This window comes from Sorex fumeus, unplaced genomic scaffold (assembly GCF_029834395.1).
Source record: "Sorex fumeus unplaced genomic scaffold, SorFum_2.1 ptg000020l, whole genome shotgun sequence".
NCBI classification, from domain to species: Eukaryota; Metazoa; Chordata; class Mammalia; order Eulipotyphla; family Soricidae; genus Sorex; species Sorex fumeus.
The window spans coordinates 20,360,207-20,379,574 of record NW_026606077.1 but is presented as its reverse complement, the minus strand read 5'-3'; the positions used below and the strand labels follow the sequence as shown (position 1 = coordinate 20,379,574).

Sequence of the window (19,368 nt, the reverse complement as noted above, 5' to 3'; positions counted from 1 at the left end):
GTTTGTGGGTGTGGCTCCCACATACATAACTTTTGGCTGTTTAATTTCTTGGTAAGCGTGGCCTTAAATTGTTGGGGTCTGGCCAAAGGCATAGCAGGAATTTTGGGGTCCCAGGAAGTCTGAAGGCACCGTCGGGCTGCTGATGCACTTGCCCTGCAGGTACAGGCTGACCTGTTGGTGGCACCATACTCCCAGGCACTGGTAGAATTTTACAAGAAAAAAAATCCAACCCCATCAAAATATAGGAAGAGGAAATTAATAGAAACTTCCTCAAAGAAAATATACAAATGGCCAAAATGAAAAAATGCTCTACATCACTAATGACCAGGGAGATGCAAATCAAAAGAACAATGAGATATCATCTCACACCACAGAGACTGATACATATCCAAATGGAACAAGAACAACAAGTGCTGGTGTTGATGTGGGGAGAAAGGGACTCTCATTCATTGTTGGTGGGAATGCTGCCTCATTCAACCATTTTAGAAAACAATATGGGTATTCCTCAAAAAACTAAACATTGAGCTTCCACATGACCAGCAATACCATTTCTGGGAATATACCTTGGGGGCCAAAAGCACACAGCACAAATGCTGTGTGCACTTTTATGTTCATTGCAGCACTATCCACAATAGCCAGCATCTGGAAACAACCTGAGTGACTGAGAACAAGTAGAATACTACACCGCCACCAAGAAAAACAAAGTCATGAAATCTGCTTATAAATGGATGGACATGGAGAGTACCATGCTGAGTACAATGAGTCAGAAGGAGAGGGACAGACATAGAATGACTGCACTCATTTGTGGGATTGAAAAAAAAAACAACACATACATAGTAGGAGACTAATACCCAAGGATAGTAGAAAGAAGGGCCAGGAAGACTGGCCCATGGTTGAAAGCTTGCTACAAGTGGTGGAAGGGTGAGGGAATTTAAGATAGAGAAGGTCACTATGAGTGATAGCTGGAAATGATCATTCTGGCCAAGAACTGAGTGCTGAAAGTCGGTAAAAGGATAATAGGATAATCTTTCAGTACTGTATTGCAAACCATAATGTCCAAAAGGAGGAGATATATATATAATATATATATTGCCCACATACCACATACCACATGATGGATATGTCGTTCCCAATGTTCTCCCTTCCGAAATCCAACATGCCATCTCGTCGGTAAAGAAACAAAAAGCACCTGGCCCAGACAAGATCAGACCTGAACACCTGAAGAACTTACCATCAGTACTCATCAATACATTAGCTCGACTCTTCACACGCTACCTGTCTGAATGCAAGGTTCCATCCCAATGGAAAACCAGCAAGACTGTACCACTATACAAGAAAGGAGACATCCATGACATTGGCAACTATCGCCCAATCTGCCTATTGTCTGTCATCTACAAACTATTCACTCGAGTCATCCTGAATAGGATTAGCAGAACACTAGATGAAGGACAACCATGTGAACAAGCTGGATTCCGAAAAGGATTCAGTACCATTGACCATATCCACACAATAACCAAGCTCATTGAGGTATCTCGGGAGTTCAAGATGCCGCTCTGTCTAACGTTCATTGATTTAAAGAAGGCCTTTGATTCTGTTGAGACAGAAGCGGTCATGGAAGCCCTAGCCAATCAGGGCGTACAAACTCAATACATCAGGATCCTTCGTGAGCTCTATTGCGGATTCACTACCAAGATCTCACCATTCTACAAAGAAGTAATCATCCATATCAAGAGAGGGGTTCGGCAGGGTGATACCATTTCACCAAAACTCTTCAGTGCCACCCTCGAGAACATCATGCGACGACTAGAATGGGAAAACATGGGAGTGAAGATAGATGGTCGCCAACTACACCACGTCCGCTTTGCTGATGACATCGTTCTAATAACACCAAACATCAGCCAAGCGGCACAAATGCTTGCGGACTTTGACCGTGAGTGTGGAAAGGTCGGACTACAGCTGAATCTTACGAAGACAATGTTTATGAGAAACAGCCTTGTTCCTGACGCTCCATTCGCTCTCAACGGAACCACCATCTCCGAATGCAACAGTTATATATACTTAGGTCGAGAAATCAACATGATGAATGACCTGGCACCTGAGTTACGCAGGAGGAAGAGAGCGGCTTGGAATGCCTTCAAGAGCATTGAAGAAATAACTAAAAGGACAAAGAACCTCCACTACGAGCACATCTCTTTGATTCCACTATTCTTCCTGCATTAACATATGCCTCAGAGACCTGGACCCTACGAAAACAGGATGAGAACACTATTCGGGTCTCTCAAAGAGGAATCGAAAGAACTATGCTTGGAATATCACGATTCACTCAAATGAGAGATAGAATCCGGAGTTCTGATCTTCGTCAACGCTCAAGAATCAGGGACGCTGTCTCATTTGCCAAGACATCAAAAATCAGATGGGCTGGACATGTAATGAGGTTTACAGACAACCGCTGGACTAGAGCCATTACTGATTGGATTCCACGAGACATCAAAAGATCACGTGGACGCCCACCTATAAGATGGTCAGACTTCTTCGTCAAGACCCTAAATGATCGGTTTGAGGCTCTACATGTTCCTAAAACGAACAGATACCATTGGGCTACGCTAGCACGCAACCGGGATGAATGGAGACGTTACTGGCACCCGCTCGAATAAATCGATGAATAACGGGGATTAAGTGATTAAGTGATTAAGTGATAATATATATATAATATATATGTAGAGAGAGAGAGGGACAGAGAGACAGAGACAGAGAGACAGAGAGTGAGAGAGCGAGAGCAAGAGAGAGAGAGAGAGAGAGAGAGAGAGAGAGAGAGAGAGAGAGAGAGAAGAAAAGTGCCTGGCGCAGAGGCAGAACAGTAGTGGGGTAGGGTGGATGGGGGATGGCAAGAGGGCAACTGGAGACATGGGTGCTGGGAGGGAAATGTACAGTGGTGAAGGGATGGGTCTTAGAACACTGTGAGACTGAAACCTAATGATGAACAACTGTTAACTGTAAAAAAAAATTGCGTTGTAAAAAAAGCCCTATCTTGCTGAAGAATTACTTGCTTAAGTAAGCAGAGAAATGGGCCACAGCTTTGGGAACTAAGAACAACAATGAGAAGTCAAACACAAGTGGGTCCTCCAGGATGGCCCATTTTTCTCCTCTGTGGACTTTCAGAGTCTTGTTTACCTATACACCCTCTCATTTGGGAAAGTTTCCGTACAATAATGCTGCAGGGGAAGAAGCCAGGCCACGAGTCAGGAAAGTGAATGACTAGCAATAAAATCCGTTCACTCGGCCTCCGAGTTCACGGTGGGCTAGCATCTGGTGACAGCCCCGTGCGCAGGTCTGCCATACGCCCGGGGCCCCTGCAGCTCGCAGATGCCAGCAGGTCAAACGGTTCTCTCAGCCAAATACCACCCGGGCAGGCCGACACAGTGCATGCAGCCTCTCACAGCACTGCCTCCAGCTCAAGCGTTATTAAGTTTCTTAGAGAAAATGAAAACAAATGGAACTGAAGCAATAATCAAAATCGTAACGGAAGCCCCCACTCCTGAAATTAAAACAATACCTCAGTATATGGATCAAGAGCACTTATTATGTTTCAGACAAAATTAATAAAAATAGACCTGAATGAGACAGATGGAATGAGGGAAATGGAATTAAAAGAAACTTTTAAAGCTCCTGTTGTTACTGTTGTAGTTGGTCCAAACTCCAGAGCAGAGCAAAAATAATTTCTTAAGGTTCCATTTAAAAAGAGAAAGAAAGAAAAACAGGCTTGTGTTGGACATGTAGAGTAAAATGAAGTTTAAAGGCAGCTGCGAACATACAGCCAAAGAGAAGGACCACATGGAGGGCGGGAACCACAGATCCCGGAGGAAAAAAAAAAACAGGTTCCAAAAAGAGCCGAGATCACCGGGAAGTCCCAGATGGGGTAGGTATCGCATCCCGCCTCCCCCAGATGGAACCCCGGTGACCAGAAGCCTCTACAAGCACAGCTCGAGTATGCGGGAACTAGGACTTTTTCTCAAATCTGCCGGGACTACACCTCCCAGGTAACCTCTGATTCCAGAAGTCACGCCCACAGCCTGCCCCCCAGCGCCATCTTTACAACATACAGCCAAAGAGAAGGACCACATGGAGGGCGGGAACCACAGATCCCGGAGGGAAAAAAAAAAAAAACAGGTTCCAAAAAGAGCCGAGATCACCAGGAAGTCCCAGATGGGGTAGATACCGCATCCCGCCTCCCCCAGATGGAACCCCGGTGACCAGAAGCCTCTACAAGCACAGCTCGTGTATGCGGGAACTAGGACTTTTTCTCAAATCTGCCGGACTACACCTCCCAGGTAACCTCTGATTCCAGAAGTCACGCCCACAGCCTGCCCCCCAGCGCCATCTTTACAACATACAGCCAAAGAGAAGGACCACATGGAGGGCGGGAACCACGGATCCCGGAGGAAAAAAAAAAAAACAGGTTCCAAAAAGAGCCGAGATCACCAGGAAGTCCCAGATGGGGTAGATACCGCATCCCGCCTCCCCCAGATGGAACCCCGGTGACCAGAAGCCTCTACAAGCACAGCTCGAGTATGTGGGAACTAGGACTTTTTCTCAAAACCGCACGGCCGCTTACGCGACCCCGGACATCTCTCTATATACAAAGTGATCAATGGGAAGTAAACCACCCAACCTTTCTCCCTGAAAATCAGAGTTAAGTTTGGAGCACGGCCACAGCCCCAGAAACACAAGGACTTAATGAAGAACCCAGCAGCTTGGAGCAGAAAAGTGAATGGACTATGTGTTAATCCAGGCCATCATGTCTGCCCAGAGGGGAAAGGGTGTTGTCCCATTCGCCCTCTCTTCTCTGGAAAGAAAGATGGCGGCCGCATGGGAGCCTTGTGGACAGCAGGTATGAGCCAGGGGTGTGGGGGCGACTAAAACCTCATGGGAAGGAGGGCGTTTCGATCCGCCCTTCACGCCTTACCGAGGCCACCAGTTGCCCTCCACGAGCGGCTCTCCAGCACGGCCACGACTCCAGAACACAGAAGCTAATTTCTTAACTATCTGACTTTCAGTAGAAATACTTCCAGGGTCAATAAGTAAAATAGCAGAAATCCAAAACCAACATTTAACTCTTGAACCCAGCTGTAGAAAGCAAATCACTTCACAATGCTTTTTCAGCATGTCTGATTTGGGGCGGGGGGGGTAAACTCTAAATAATAGTGGTGAATCTTTTATTGAAACAGTGAATCTAATCAAAGCAGACAGAGTGTTAACTAGAATTCATCTGCCTCACAGGGACTGGGAGGGGTGGGGGGTGGGGTTTTATTGGGGTTCTTCATGGTAAAAAATAAGTATCGGTAAAGGGAAATGTGTTTGATATTTGCATGACTGAGACCTAAACCTGAAAGCTTTGTAACCTTTCCCACAGTGATTCAATAAAAAAAAAAAAAAAAAAAGGCAGCTGCAGCACCAAAGTTTTGAGAGAAAAAATTTCAACCCAGGACACTAAATGAAGGCAACACAAGCATGAGAAGAGAAAATAAATCATGTGGGGCCGGAGAGATAGTACAATGAACAGGGCATTTCCCTTTTAAGCAGCCGACCTCAGTTCAATCCTCGGCATTCCTATATGGTTTCCCAAGTACCACTAGGAATCATCCCTGAGCACAGAGCCAGGAGTAAACCCTGAGCACCCCAGGTGTGACGCCACCCTCATTCCCCCTCAAAAAATTAGAAACAAACACTAGCCAAAGAAACATAATAAAACTTTAAACAACTACTAGGATTATGACTTTAAAATTATATACAAATATCAAAGGTCATTCTGAAAATAGAAGATAAATGAGACAAATAAGACAAACACACTAAAGAAAGAAAAAAGGGCTGGAGTGATAGTACAATGGGTAGGGCACCTGCATTCCACATAGACAACTTGGATTCTATCCCTGCATCCCATATGGTTCCCCATACCCCACCAGGAGTCAGTCCAAAGCACCAAAAACAAAAATTAAAAACTTTTTAAAAGAAAGAAAAATCAAAACATCCACTTAACAATATGGTGAATTGAAATATTCAGGGTTCACCTCTAATAAGCTCTATGTTTTCTTCATCACGAACTATTTTACCAGCTTATTCTGAACAATGCGGACATCATAAAGGCTAGATTACTTAAATACATGCACTTCAGTACTTACTTTCATATCTGTGAGTGCTACCAAAATAGGAGAAAACCACTTCATAGAACATAGTTTGGTCCCACACCCAAACACTCCTGCATTTCATCTGAGACAGGAGGGCAGAGACACCTGTCAACAAGCGTGTTGGAGCTAGCTTGGCTGTGAAGCAGTCACATGCTCCCTTCCACCAACAGGCAAGCATCCCACACCAACACATCCAGTAATATCTCCTCATCTGAGTGCCCTGAAAACTCTCAGAGGAGGTGCTGCAGTGCATTCCTGTCCAGGCTGGGCCCAAGGGGCGTGCAGGGCTCCCTGAGGGAGGCGCCTGACTGGGTCTGATCTCTGTTCCCAGGTGGTTCCCTGACCATTGGAGAAGCAGTGCCCAGTGCTCCTCAGCGCCATAGGGAACTGGCCCTGAAGCACTTGCCAACCAGAGTCCCCATGGCCCTGGATTTGGGAGGGCTTCCTGCACCCCACCCCACCCCTGCCAAAAAAAAAAAAGAAAAAGAAAGGAAAGAAATCTTTTAGAATCTGAAAAAAAAAAAAAGAATATTCTTTCAACAAATTAATTTCATGAAATTTCTATGGGTGCAGAAGGAATCCTTCCTCTTTAAGGAAACAAAACGAAGATAGTCAGTCCTCACAAATACACAACAGGAACATGCCTCTCAGTCTGGATGAGACTTCTCAATTCGTGAGAGCACCAACCCCCTCATCCTCTCTGACAGTCTGGTTCATCTAGAATCTCAGGAAGCAGCATAGAATTTTGACAGTGCTTACTGAAGAGCACCATGTTACAGTTCCTATTTCAAAATACTCTGGGCAGCATTAGGTTTCAATATATAAAATGCGTTCTTATATGTCAAGAGGACTTCATTTTTCTTCTGTTAACAAATTAAATGGGTATAAATCTTTCATACTGAGTACATTGTTTTTAATTCACTCATCCTAATGGCCCATTGAATTTAGATCACATAAAAAACACAAAATTAGATTAGGAAATGTGCCGTATTCAGGGGGAATATGTCATGTTCCGCGACGAATCTTAATGCACTCTCTTCTCAAACTGTTATTTTAGAAAACGAGCTTAAATACACTATGCATTAGAATTTTATCATCACAAACCAACATTAGAAAGGACTTCCATTGACTGAAAAACAAAAAAAGACATTCTTATAAGTGGAAAATCAATCACCAGAACCACTAAATGTCACAGCTCCACATCAGCAAGAAGCACTGATAATTGTTAGTTATACACTGCACAAATGATGTATGTCCTTGGTCGAGGAAGCGGATGCCAGGTTTTTAGAAAACTGTACATATATTGATTTTACATTTATTTAATGTGGCCGTTGTAGGACACTTTATTCTTCTGATAAACTATGATTGCTTATCAAAAGATTCTATAATTCAAGAGAAGCATTCATAACTTGTATGTGGAAATGAAAACCACCAGCCCACAGAAATCATGCCCACAGAATCCAATTTTGTGGATTTATGGGAGAAAGGCATTAAGCCACTGTCTTGCAGGAACTGCAGACTAGTCACTGAAGTATAAGTGGCACAGCAGTAATGATTAAGGTGACATGTCCCCCCTGCCACAGCTGTTAATCAGCTTAGTGCTAGTTACATTATTGACATTCTTGTAATTACTTTTCCTAAGGCATATTTGTGCAAAATATATTTTACTTTAATTATGAGCAATTGGAAGTAAGTTCAATACCCTAAGAGAATAATCAAGGATCTGCTAGTGCAGGTGGTCTGGAAGCACAGGCAGCCTTTTGAGCACCTGCGAGCGAGTCAGGTGCCCTGCTCTGGACGAGAGTCACCAGCTCCGTACCTTGCCGTCCTCTGAACACACCCCCATGTGCTCTCCACTTTCATCCAGGCTGATCTGGTTTATCTTCACGGGACTCTATTGAAACAAACACAGAAAGGCTTCAGCAAAAATATATGGCAACAATCATATGCCTGAAACAAGCTTTCTAGTCTAGATGTACATTTTGTTCTTTGCAAATGAAAATGATAGACTCCAGCTTTATCTTCAAACAGATGGGAAGAACAGAAACTAAACACTTGCCAGAGTATACATTTCCCATATTTGAAGTCTTAGAGAAAATGTCGCTTTTCTTTTATTTTCTGTCTTTTTATTTGTTCTGTTCTATGCACTCCACTCCTAAAGATTCTTCCCCATCAAAATCCATGAAAGAATAAACAGAAGCAAAATTAAAAATCATAATTTAAATACAAATTTCACTTGTTTGGTTTACAAGTCAATCTGTTTGTTTCCATAAACTACATAAAAGATTTATACTTTATGTTTAATTATATTTGTCTACTTTGTTATCCACCACTAAAAAATCATATTTAAGAATTTGTACAGAGTAAGTCTTTCTACTTTGGATTTATTTCCCAGAGAGAAAGTACACAGATATATTTTTTATTTCACAAGTTCTATTACTCTGTATATACAACCACTTACTAAATATTTATATTGGTAGATTTTCTAATAGAATTCAAAATCAATGAATAATGACAACATGAATGGTTAAATCCTTTATTTTTCCTTCTTAAATGAGTTTCCAATGATCTGACAAAAGCCACACACAGAACAAACTATGAAAAATAAGCATTTATCAGTGACATGGAATTGCAAATTATTATTTTTTAAACAGGCAAACTTTTAAATAGCTTGGTTTGCTGCTATAAATAAATGGGAATACAAAAAAAAATGTTGGGGCCCTTCCTCCACGGGAAATACCTGAACTGGTAGGCAACAATCAGAGCCGATCAGGACTCTCAGACCTCAGATGGTCTACCCACCGCAGTTGCAGAGAAAAATGCCCTGGCCCCGAGACTGGGCTACAGCATGTGTTCTCACCCTGAATCCTACATCCTTACTCAGCATCATTCCTGAAATGTTGCATCTAACAAAGCCATTGCCTTAAAAGGTCCACAAATGTTACAAGAGGAGACAACCAGGAATAGAGGCCCATGACCCATTTACAGAGTATACTCAAGGCTCTGAAGGAGAACCACAGGAGAGAAGAAGCAGAGAGCCCAGCAGAGAGTGACGGCAGACCAGGAGCGAAGTGTGGAGATGGGTGGCGAGCATGCACAGAGAAGACACAGGCGCACTTCTCCAGCACCAGGGCTGCGGACAAGGCGGAGACCACTTAGCTTCTTCACTTCTTTTCCCACTGAATACCTGCTGCTAACACCTCCCCTATTCTGATCTTTTGTTCACCAAACATCATTTGAAGAGCCGTTTGCTTCTGGCGAATGTCAAGCCTGCATACCTGACTGCAATCTAACTGGCATTTGGTGATAATCTGCCAGAAAAAAACATCTTCATGGGCCCACACAGCAAGTCGACAACAAGGGGTCCGGCCTGGCCTGACAGGGTGTGTAAGATCCACATGAAAGTGCTTTTACAGAAAGTTACATTTGTCTAAATCAAATAAGAAATCTGGCTCTTTAGTTGTATCAATACATGCAAAGTGCTAGCAAGCACATAACAGGGTATGTACTGTGAACAGTTTTCATTACAGCAGAAACTTTTATTGTTCCAGATCAATGAAATAGTGCCAATGTTGAAAGTAATCCTTTAAAGCCCCTGGTGTTTGGAAGACTGTAAGCCTAAACTCATCTACCAGTAACTTTGTAAATCAGGGTTCTTAAATTTAAAAAATTAAATTTAAAAGTACTACTTACACAAAGAAGTAGTGTTTACTCTTACATACAAATAAAAATCAACATAGTTTGTTCTTGGGCTCTGGTAATTTAAAAAATTCATGCCCTATGCTTGCAGAGGACTGGAGCGATAGCACAGCGGTAGGGCGTTTTGCCTTGCACACAGCCCACATGGCAGACCTGAGTTCGATTCCTCTGCCCCTCTCGGAGAGCCCGGCAAGTTACCGAGAGTATCTCACCCGCACGGCAGAACCTGGCAAGCTCCCCGTGAAGTATTTGATATGCCAAACACAGTAACAACAAAGTCTCCAATGGAGACGTTACTGGGCCCGCTCGAGCAAATCGACGAACAACGGGAGGGCCTTTACCTTTACCTTTACCTTATGCTTGCAGTCTCTGACACACAACGCACTCACAGCTAAAGACCCTGCATACCCATGAATGGATCTTCATAATCACAGAGAAAGCATCCACGGGGTGGTCATCCCTGTGAGCTGCCTGGGGCCTCAGTGTCAGCACCAGAAACATACACTCCCATATATGCTTCTATTTGACCAGAAACTCTATCACCTCATTAGGAATATTGGGGGCGATGGAGGATCTAGCTACAATTTACAAAAAGCCTTCTTCCCTCATACTTCTTTTAACAATAGAACTTAGCATTACTCTACCAATGATCAATTATCATTGATTTATTTCTTACTAACAAATACACATTCTTCTCCATTTGTGTATTTGTTTTGGGGTGACACCCAGTGATGCTCAGGGATTGCTCAGCAATTCCTGGCCCAGCAGTTAGGAATTAGTCCTGGTGGTGCTCTGGGGACCACATATATGGGATGCTGGGGATCAAACCAGGATCAGCTGCATACAAGGCAAATGTCTTACCTGATGTATTATCACTCTGACCCATTAACATACATTTTCTTTCTTTCTTTTTTTTTTTTTTTTTGCTTTTTGGGTCACACCCAGTGATGCTCAGGCTGAGCCGGGTTCAATTCCTCCTGCCCCTCTTGGGGAGCCCAGCAAGCTACCGAGCGTATCACGCCCGCACTGCAAAGCCTGGCAAGCTACCAGTGACGTATTCAATATGCCAAACACAGTAATAAGAAGTCTCACAATGGAGATGTTACTGGGCCTGCTCGAACAAATCGATGAACGACAGGAGGACAGTGCTACAGTGCTACTTATTTTTAAGGTTTCAGGCCTTGGTTGAACACTTCACTCAGACATTATATATGTTGTCTTCTCTATTACTTTCAGGATTTATTTTACTTCCTTCCAAATGGATTCCCATTGGACTGGCTCTATTTGTTAAATAGCTTATCCTACTCTAATGACTGTTAAGAATATAATAAACACTTATATCCCCTAAGATAACCTTTCAAGCTTGCACTGAGGCCTTTCTGTCCATCGCTGTATCATTTCAATATAGACTCTAACACAGATGGTACATATTTCATGTTCTGATACCTGCTAACACAAGTTCCAATCAGAATTGATGTATTTTCTATGATTTCTCTCAAGCATTTATTTTTCCATGTGATTTTTCAGGCAAAATGGCCCTTACAGGCCAGAAAATTTGGTGGGCTGAGAGCATGCTTCCCATGAGGGAGGCCTGGGTCCAAGTTCTGCTGCCATATGTCCCTGAACACCTCCAGGAGCAGCCCCTAAACAGAGCCAGAAGTATCCCTGAGCACCACTGGGCATGGCCCCAACTCAAATGAAATGTTCCTATTTCCCCTTCCCCTTTTGTGTCCAGGAGCCACGCCACGCCATGCTCAAGGTCTGTTCCTCATCCTGTGCTTAAGAGCCTCAGGGACCATGTCATACCAGATTTAAGAGGGCCTGCCATGTCAAACATGCACTCAGGCCAGGCCCTCAGGCCCTAACCCTAAGGGCCAATCACAGGTGCTAATAACTGCCTTCTCTCACAGGAACCAAGCTCCTCCTGCTGATGACTCTCTCGGTTAGGGCTTCAGTGTCCCAGGGCCTAAGGTGTTCCGGCTTTCACTTACATGTTATCCTATCTGTCCGCAATTCCTAACATTTCTCAAACAAAACATATCTGGATTCTCTCTTACTAGCCCAAAAGTACCATCCTGGTCTTCTTGCTGGATTCATATAACGGCGTCTTAATCAACTTAAGATACTGCTACTACTCTCTCAGATCCCTATGCTTTTTACCAAACGTAAAATATGCTTTATAATATCCTCTGAGCATACCACTGCCACAAATCAGAAAACAGGGGGCAGTTGGTATTTGCAACGATGGTTTCCTCTTTGAGAAAACTGCCTTTTTATCTTTTCTTCATTTCTAATGAGTGTGACTTTTTCTGACTTATTTAGTTATTAATAAACACTAATATGAATGCAAATGTGGTAAAAATACATGTCTTATTTAGTATTAGAAATACTATTTCTCTTTGAAACCTAAGTATCATTTGAAATAATAAATACTCACATTTTAGGTTTCAATGTACATATGTTTTAATCTTGTCATTTATATTAATTTTTATATATCTCCATCTAATTTTTTCTTCTTGAACTATAAAAAGATAGAAACAAATTTCAAATATTTTTTCACTACAACTGTAGTCCTGTCTACATCTATTTGAATTTCAAAAAAATTTAATCTGGTATGCTGTTATATTTTCCCTTTAACTTCTAAGTAAAATCAATAAAATAGCCTTATGTTGCTTAATCTTTTATCCACTTTTTTATCCACTTTTATCTCACATTTTTACTGCCAACATGCTCAAATGTTGTTTGGCTTTTTACAGAGTATTTTCTGCTCACTTCCTTATTTTTCATTTCCACCCTCTTGTGGGGAACTGTCCTTCAAAGCTGAAGCCATTTTTCTTTTAACAATAAATTATATGGCCATGTAACACTGCCAAAGTTGTTATATTATTTATAAATTTTAGACTCATGTTTCCCCATTTGCTTATCACTCTTCTATTCAAATTCTTAGTCTGTCTAGAGGAAAAAATAAGGTTTTCAATCTATTTTTCTCCTAGCAAGAAATTTAAATGACTTTAATTATACTTGATGTGTTTACACACTTAACTTAATCACTTCACTTAACTTCCCGTTAGTCGTCGATTTGCTCGAGCGGGCGCCAGTAACGTCTCCATTTGTCCCTGTCGTGTGCTAGTGTAGCCCAATGGCATCTGTTCGCTCCAGGAACATGAAGGGCCTCAAACCGATCGTTCATGATCTTGACAAAGAAGTCTGACCATCTGGTAGGTGGGCGGCCACGCGGTCTTTTGACATTCCATGGAATCCAGTCGGTAACAGCTCTAGTCCAGCGGTTATCTTTAAATCTCATTACGTGACCAGCCCATCTGATTTTCGACACCTTGGCAAATGAGACAGCGTCCCTGATTCTTGATCGTCGACGGATGTCAGAACTCCGGATTCTTTCTCTCATTTGAGTGAAACGTGATATTCCAAGCATAACTCTTTCTATTCTTCTTTGGGAGACCTGAATAGCGTTCTCATCCTGTTTGCGTAGGGCCCAGGTCTCTGAGGCATATGTCAATGCAGGAAGAACAGTGGAATCAAAGAGATGTGCCCGGAGCCGAAGGTTCTTCGTCCTCTTAGCTATTTCTTCGACGTTCTTGAAGGCGTTCCAAGCCGCTCTCTTCCTCCTACGCAGCTCGGGTGCCAGGTCATTTGTCATGTTGACCTCTCGACCTAGGTACACATAGCTGTTGCATTCAGAGATGGTCGTTCTGTTGAGAGCGAATCATCAGGAACGAGGCTGTTTCTCATAAACATTGTCTTCGTAAGATTCAGCTGTAGTCCTACCTTTCCACACTCATGGTCAAAGTCGGCCAGCATTTGTGCCACTTGGCTGATGTTTGGTGTTATTAAAACAATGTCATCAGCAAAGCGGAGGTGGTGTAGTTGCCGACCATCTATCTTCACTCCCATTCCTTCCCATTCCAGTCGTCGCATGATGTTCTCGAGGGTGGCACTGAAGAGTTTCGGTGAAATGGTATCACAAATCAATCCAATTACACTAATTATTAAGATACCACATTTATTTACAGTTTATTTCTCTATTTTTAAAGTGAGCATACAAATTCCCAAATGATATTTGGGAATCATTTGCAAATAATTTAAAAGTTAGTTTAACTTAGAGCTAAAGTGTAGGGGCTAGAGCGATAGTCCAGCAGGTAGGGTGTTTGCCACCTGGGTTTGACTCCCAGCATCCCCTAAGATTCCCCAGCATTGCCAGGAGTAATTCCTGAGTGCAGAGCCAGGTGAGACCCCTCAGCATCGCCAGTTGTGACCCCAAAAAGCCAACAACAGCAACAACAACAAAGAGTTAAAATGTGCTAGTGCAGGGTATTACATAATACAACAGGAAAAATCTAGATGAAGATACTCTTCGAACACATTGGGGTGTTCTTTTTTTTTTTTAATGAATCACCCAGAGATATAGACTTAATGAACTTTCTTGCTTGCATTTCAGTTCATACAATGATCAAGTACCCACCCCTCCACCGGAGCCCATTCTCCATCACCAATGTTCCCAGTACCACCCTATCCCCCCAACCCCCTGCCACTGTGCTCGGTGGCAGGCACATTCACTTTTGCTCGCTCTCTCTCTCTCTCTCTCTCTCTCTCTCTCTTTTGGGTGTTGTGGTTTGCAATGAGGGTATTAAGTGGCCATCATGTTCGGTGTATAGTCTACTTTCAGCACACATCTCCCATCGTTTGGGGTGTTCTTAATTCTAAAATTGATTCCCAGTGGTCACTAAGGATTAGGGATTACAAATTACTCTGCAATTTACTACACATTCAAAATATTTCCTTGAAGTAGTTTGTTCTGAGGAGATCTGAACATTTTGCTTCCATAATCATGCCAAGTAAATAATCAATTCAAATTATGTTATATATCAATTATAAATAAGCAAGAATGTCTATGGGGTATATAACATTAACATTACTGCTAAAAAATATTGGGGGGGGTGCTGGAGCAACAGCACAGTGAGTGGATAGGGCGTTTGCCTTGCATGCGACCGACCCGGATTCTATTTCTAGCATCCCATATGGTCCTCCAAGCACCACCAGGAGTAATTCCTGAGTGCATGAGCCAGGAGTAACCCCTGTGCATTGCTGGGTGTGACCCCCCCAAAAAAATTGGGGGTGGGAGTGATTGTACACTGGGTAAAACACTTGCATGTAGCCAACTTAGGTTCAATCTCTGGTCCCACAAATGGTATCTAAGTTCTGCCAGGAACAATCCTTGAGCACAGAGTCAAGAGTAAACACTTAATACTGCCAGGTGTACCCCAAAAACACCACAACAAAATATTTTAGTTTAAAGAAAGAAAAATATCAACCTTGTTAATAGTAAAAGCATGGAACCTAAAGCAATGAAATGCTTGGCCATAAAATCAACAGTGATTAGTAAGTACCTACTTTTGTCAAGAACACACAAAATTAGATGAATTCCTTTACACTGCTAGTAGAAATTCAAATTGGAGAAATGTTCTCATATGTTTCTTTTAAATATGCATTACTCGTAACCAAGTTAGTTCACAAGTTAATTTCACAAAGAAAATTTTCACAGTAGGTTTCTTTAAGAAATACAGTTGTAGAAATTATTTCACTTTCTATAAGCCATGAAACTAATACCAAAAAGAAAAAAAAAGGATTATGTGAAGAGATTTTGGAGTTGCCCTAGAATTCAGGACACGCCTGCACATTTGGCAATTTAAAGAAGGCCTTTGATTCTGTTGAGATGGAAGTGGTCATCGAAGCCCTAGCCAATCAGGGCATTCAAACTCAATATATCAAGATCCTCCGTGAGCTGTATTACGAATTCACTACCAGGATCTCACCATTCTACAAAGAAGTGATCATCGATGTCAAGAGAGGGATTGGGCAGGGTAATACCATTTCACAGAAACTCTTCAATGTCACCCTTGAGAACATCATGCGACAACTGGAATGGGAAGGAATGGGAATAAAGATAGACGGTCGGCAACTATACCACCTCCACTTTGCTGATGACATCGTTCTCATAACACCAAATATTAGCCAAGCAGCACAAATGCTGGTCGACTTCGACCGTGAGTGTGGAAAGGTAGGACTACAGCTGAATCTCACGAAGACAATGTTTATGAGAAACGTCTCGTTTTTGACGCTCCATTCATTCTGAACGGAAAGAACATCTCCGAATGCAACAGTTATGTGTACGTAGGTCCAGAAGTCAACATGATGAATGACCTGGTACCTGAACTGCACAGGAGGAAGAGAGCGGTTTGGAACGCCTTCAAGAGCGTCAAAGAAATTGCTAAGAGGACAAAGAACCTCCAGCTCTGGGCACATCTCTTTGATTCCACTGTTCTTCCTGCATTAACATACGCCTCAGAGACCTTGGGCCCTATGAAAACAGGATGAGAACACTATTCAGATCTCCCAAAGAGGAACTGAAAGAGCTATGCTTGGTGTATCACGTTTCACTAAAATGAGAGAAAAGAATCCGGAGTTCCAATCTCTGTCAAAGGTCAAGAATCAGGGATGCTGTCTTGTTTGCCAAGGTGTCGAAAATCAAATGGGCTGGACACATAATGAGATTTGGAGATGACCTCTGGACTAGAGCCATTACTGACTGGATTCCATGGGACGTCAAAAGACTGCGTGGCCACCCACCTACGAGATGCTCAGACTTCTTCGTCAAGACCCTGAACAATCGGTTTGAGGCTCTAAATGTTCCTAGAACAGATGGCATTGGGCTACATTGGCACATGACAGGGATGAATGGAGACATTACTGGCACACGCTCGAGCAAATCGATGAGTAACGGGAAGTCAAGTGATTAAGTGATTTGTGAAGTTAGAAGTCCCTTCACCTAACACTTGATGGTCTGCTTGGGTGGGGACAGGCCATGACAGGAAGTGAATGGGTGAGGGCTGCTGGTTGCAAGGCCCCCAGTCAGCGACTCCTGCTTGTAGAACAGCTCCAGGAAGGGACCTCTGGGTCTCCAATACAGATCAGTGACATGGAGAGTGACTTTGTTTCTGGTAAGTTCTCAGTGTCCTTCAGCTGACTCTGAGCATGAATTTGGAAAACCCTGAGCATGAAGCTGGTGTCTGAACAGTCAGAACTATACTCTCAAGCCTCCTCCACCGACGGGCTCAGGGTCAACACAATGGCTATAAGTGCTACAATATTTGCAGGCATTTGCATGAAAGATATGTGAATTCCAATATACTAGAATTCGTTATATCTGGATGCCATGATGGTATTACTTAGGTCATGCCTTTCTGTATTTTATCTTCTACAACGATATTTAGTGTGCAATCAAAAGATAAACATTTTAAGAGTATATAATAAATTTGTTCATCTAAAAACAGAAAGAAGTTAACATTATTAATATTAAAACCATCACCTTGGGGACCCACAGCAAATATTTCTACTTTAATTAATAACTGAGTATCATCACTATGCCCAGCAGTTTCTGTAACAGTTCCACAAGCATAATAAAGAATAACAGCACTTCAAAATTACAACTGTCAATGGCACAGAGATAGGAACAAATCCCTTGAATATGTCTGCCATTGGAACATACCAGAAACAAACAACACTAAGAAAAGGAACAGGAAAGGGACAGAGGGGCAGGAGGGTAAGTTGCGCTACAAGATTCTGTCTTTCTTCAACACTGATTTTTCTGATTCCCTCTTTACGCATATAATTTAGAGTTGCATTTGCAAAGCTGGAAAACTGGAGTAGACAGAGAAAAGGGAAAGGAACATAGGCCAAAGACCAGATAAAAATGGCCTCAGCTGTATTTTCCATTAGCTACAATTTAATTCCTAATGGAGACATGTTTGGAATTCTGGACAATATAAGTGAGTTTGTTCAAAAATCAATAATGTCAAGCTGACACTATAGAACATACAAAAATGTTTCCTTAATGGAACAAAAAAAAAAAGAAGCCCAAGGAAGCGGGAGGAGGTAAGAAGCAGTCAAGCCTTCTAAAGCCTAGTCCACTACAGGTGGTCTCAAGTCCTTAAATTTAAAGAAAAGGCCAAACTACCAATATGTACACCTCATGTGATAATCAATTACCTAATGTAAAATGCCTGAAAAAGATTCACTTAGTATGGATTATGTCAGCTCTTCAATTAGGAACAAACTCACGGTCATTTCGCAAGCTGCTTTTAATGGTGTTCTTTGTGGCAACTTCCTCTCCCCTGACACCTCCTCATCCCACCTTAAGCTACCAGTCCCCCAACAGCGGACCTGAGAAATCAATCTGCTAATGTATAATTTGTAAGGCTCCTCTGACTAACAAACGGATAATTGATTCCTTCACAAATGCTGCATCCCCACGGACACACAGTGGAGTGAATAAGAAGCAGAGGATGGGATTTCATTTTTGTTTTCTCAGATACCTGCTAGTTAGCAACCCAGCAGCCCCGGCTGCCCATGCCGTTCCAGGCATTTGTCCCAGTTAGCAAGCAAGTCACATTTCTACTGCGCATGTGAAGGGCAAACGTCTATTCTTTCCTACTTAGGAGAAGCTCATTTTACTGTTTACTCATCCCTGACGACAGACCCCAAAATAAGCAAGCCCTCTACGTGAATGGAAGAAGTCTCTGAAAAATACACCAAATTATGGGCTTTCTCCAAATCTACAAAGGAAAATGAAATGGAAACACTTAGTTGTGTGTTTTTCCCACCAACATTCTCTGACCAGAACAGCTTGAGCTCTGAACTCTCAAATCACCACAGGTATTCTGCAAGTTCATCTCTGGGTTCACCTTAAATTCTATGATTCCAAATAGGGAATAAACTTAGTCCCTTTGGAAGTTGAAGGAACTATTGAGAAACTTTCTTCACGGTCCTAAATTCTTCAAGGTCCTAAACTGAGAAGATGTGAAGTTTCCAGTCAGTTTCTCAGAAAATCTGCTGGAAATTACCTGGGCTTCACAGCCGCTCTGCCTCTGCTGAGTGCCATGGCTACAGGCGCAAGCTCCCCTTTCAAGTGAGGCCGCCAAGACGGTGCTGGCAGTGCTGTCAGCCTCACTCTACTCAGGTACTGGGAGACACTCACTTGCTGACAAGATTTCCTCCCAGACCTTTCTTCCCCAGCAGGATCATCTGTGTGTACCAGAGAGGCACTGGTCACCAGGAGCAATAGAAACACTTGGAATCAATGATGAGGATTCTTGACAAAAGCCAAAGAAATCTTTCTGACCTAATCATTTCTCCCTTAAACAGGCGGAAGAAATGTTGACTCATTCTATATTAGTTGGGGAAAAGTGAACTACGAGGAGTAATATGCTTCCCCGTAAGTAAATGCCATGGGGTGGGGGTGTTAACATTTTAAGTGGACAACCTGAAAACTACTAGGTCTGAGACTAACAACAACAGAATTCAACAAGAAATGATAAAGGTTCTACTTTCAGTCTGATTCAAATTACTATCAAATTATATGCTGAAAATGGTAGTAAAAGATTTCCAAAGTACTGAACAAGGACAAGGAAAG

General features: G+C 42.5%; 1 protein-coding gene across 1 annotated transcript in view; it reads right to left on the bottom strand.

Annotated features, from left to right (window-relative positions):
- Positions 1–19,368, bottom strand: part of VPS41 (VPS41 subunit of HOPS complex) — a 193,512-nt gene that overhangs the window by 107,361 nt on the left and 66,783 nt on the right. The window contains exon 5 of the mRNA XM_056113358.1: positions 8,002–8,076. Coding sequence (XP_055969333.1) covers positions 8,002–8,076 — 75 coding nt within the window. The remainder of the gene's footprint in view (positions 1–8,001; positions 8,077–19,368) is intronic.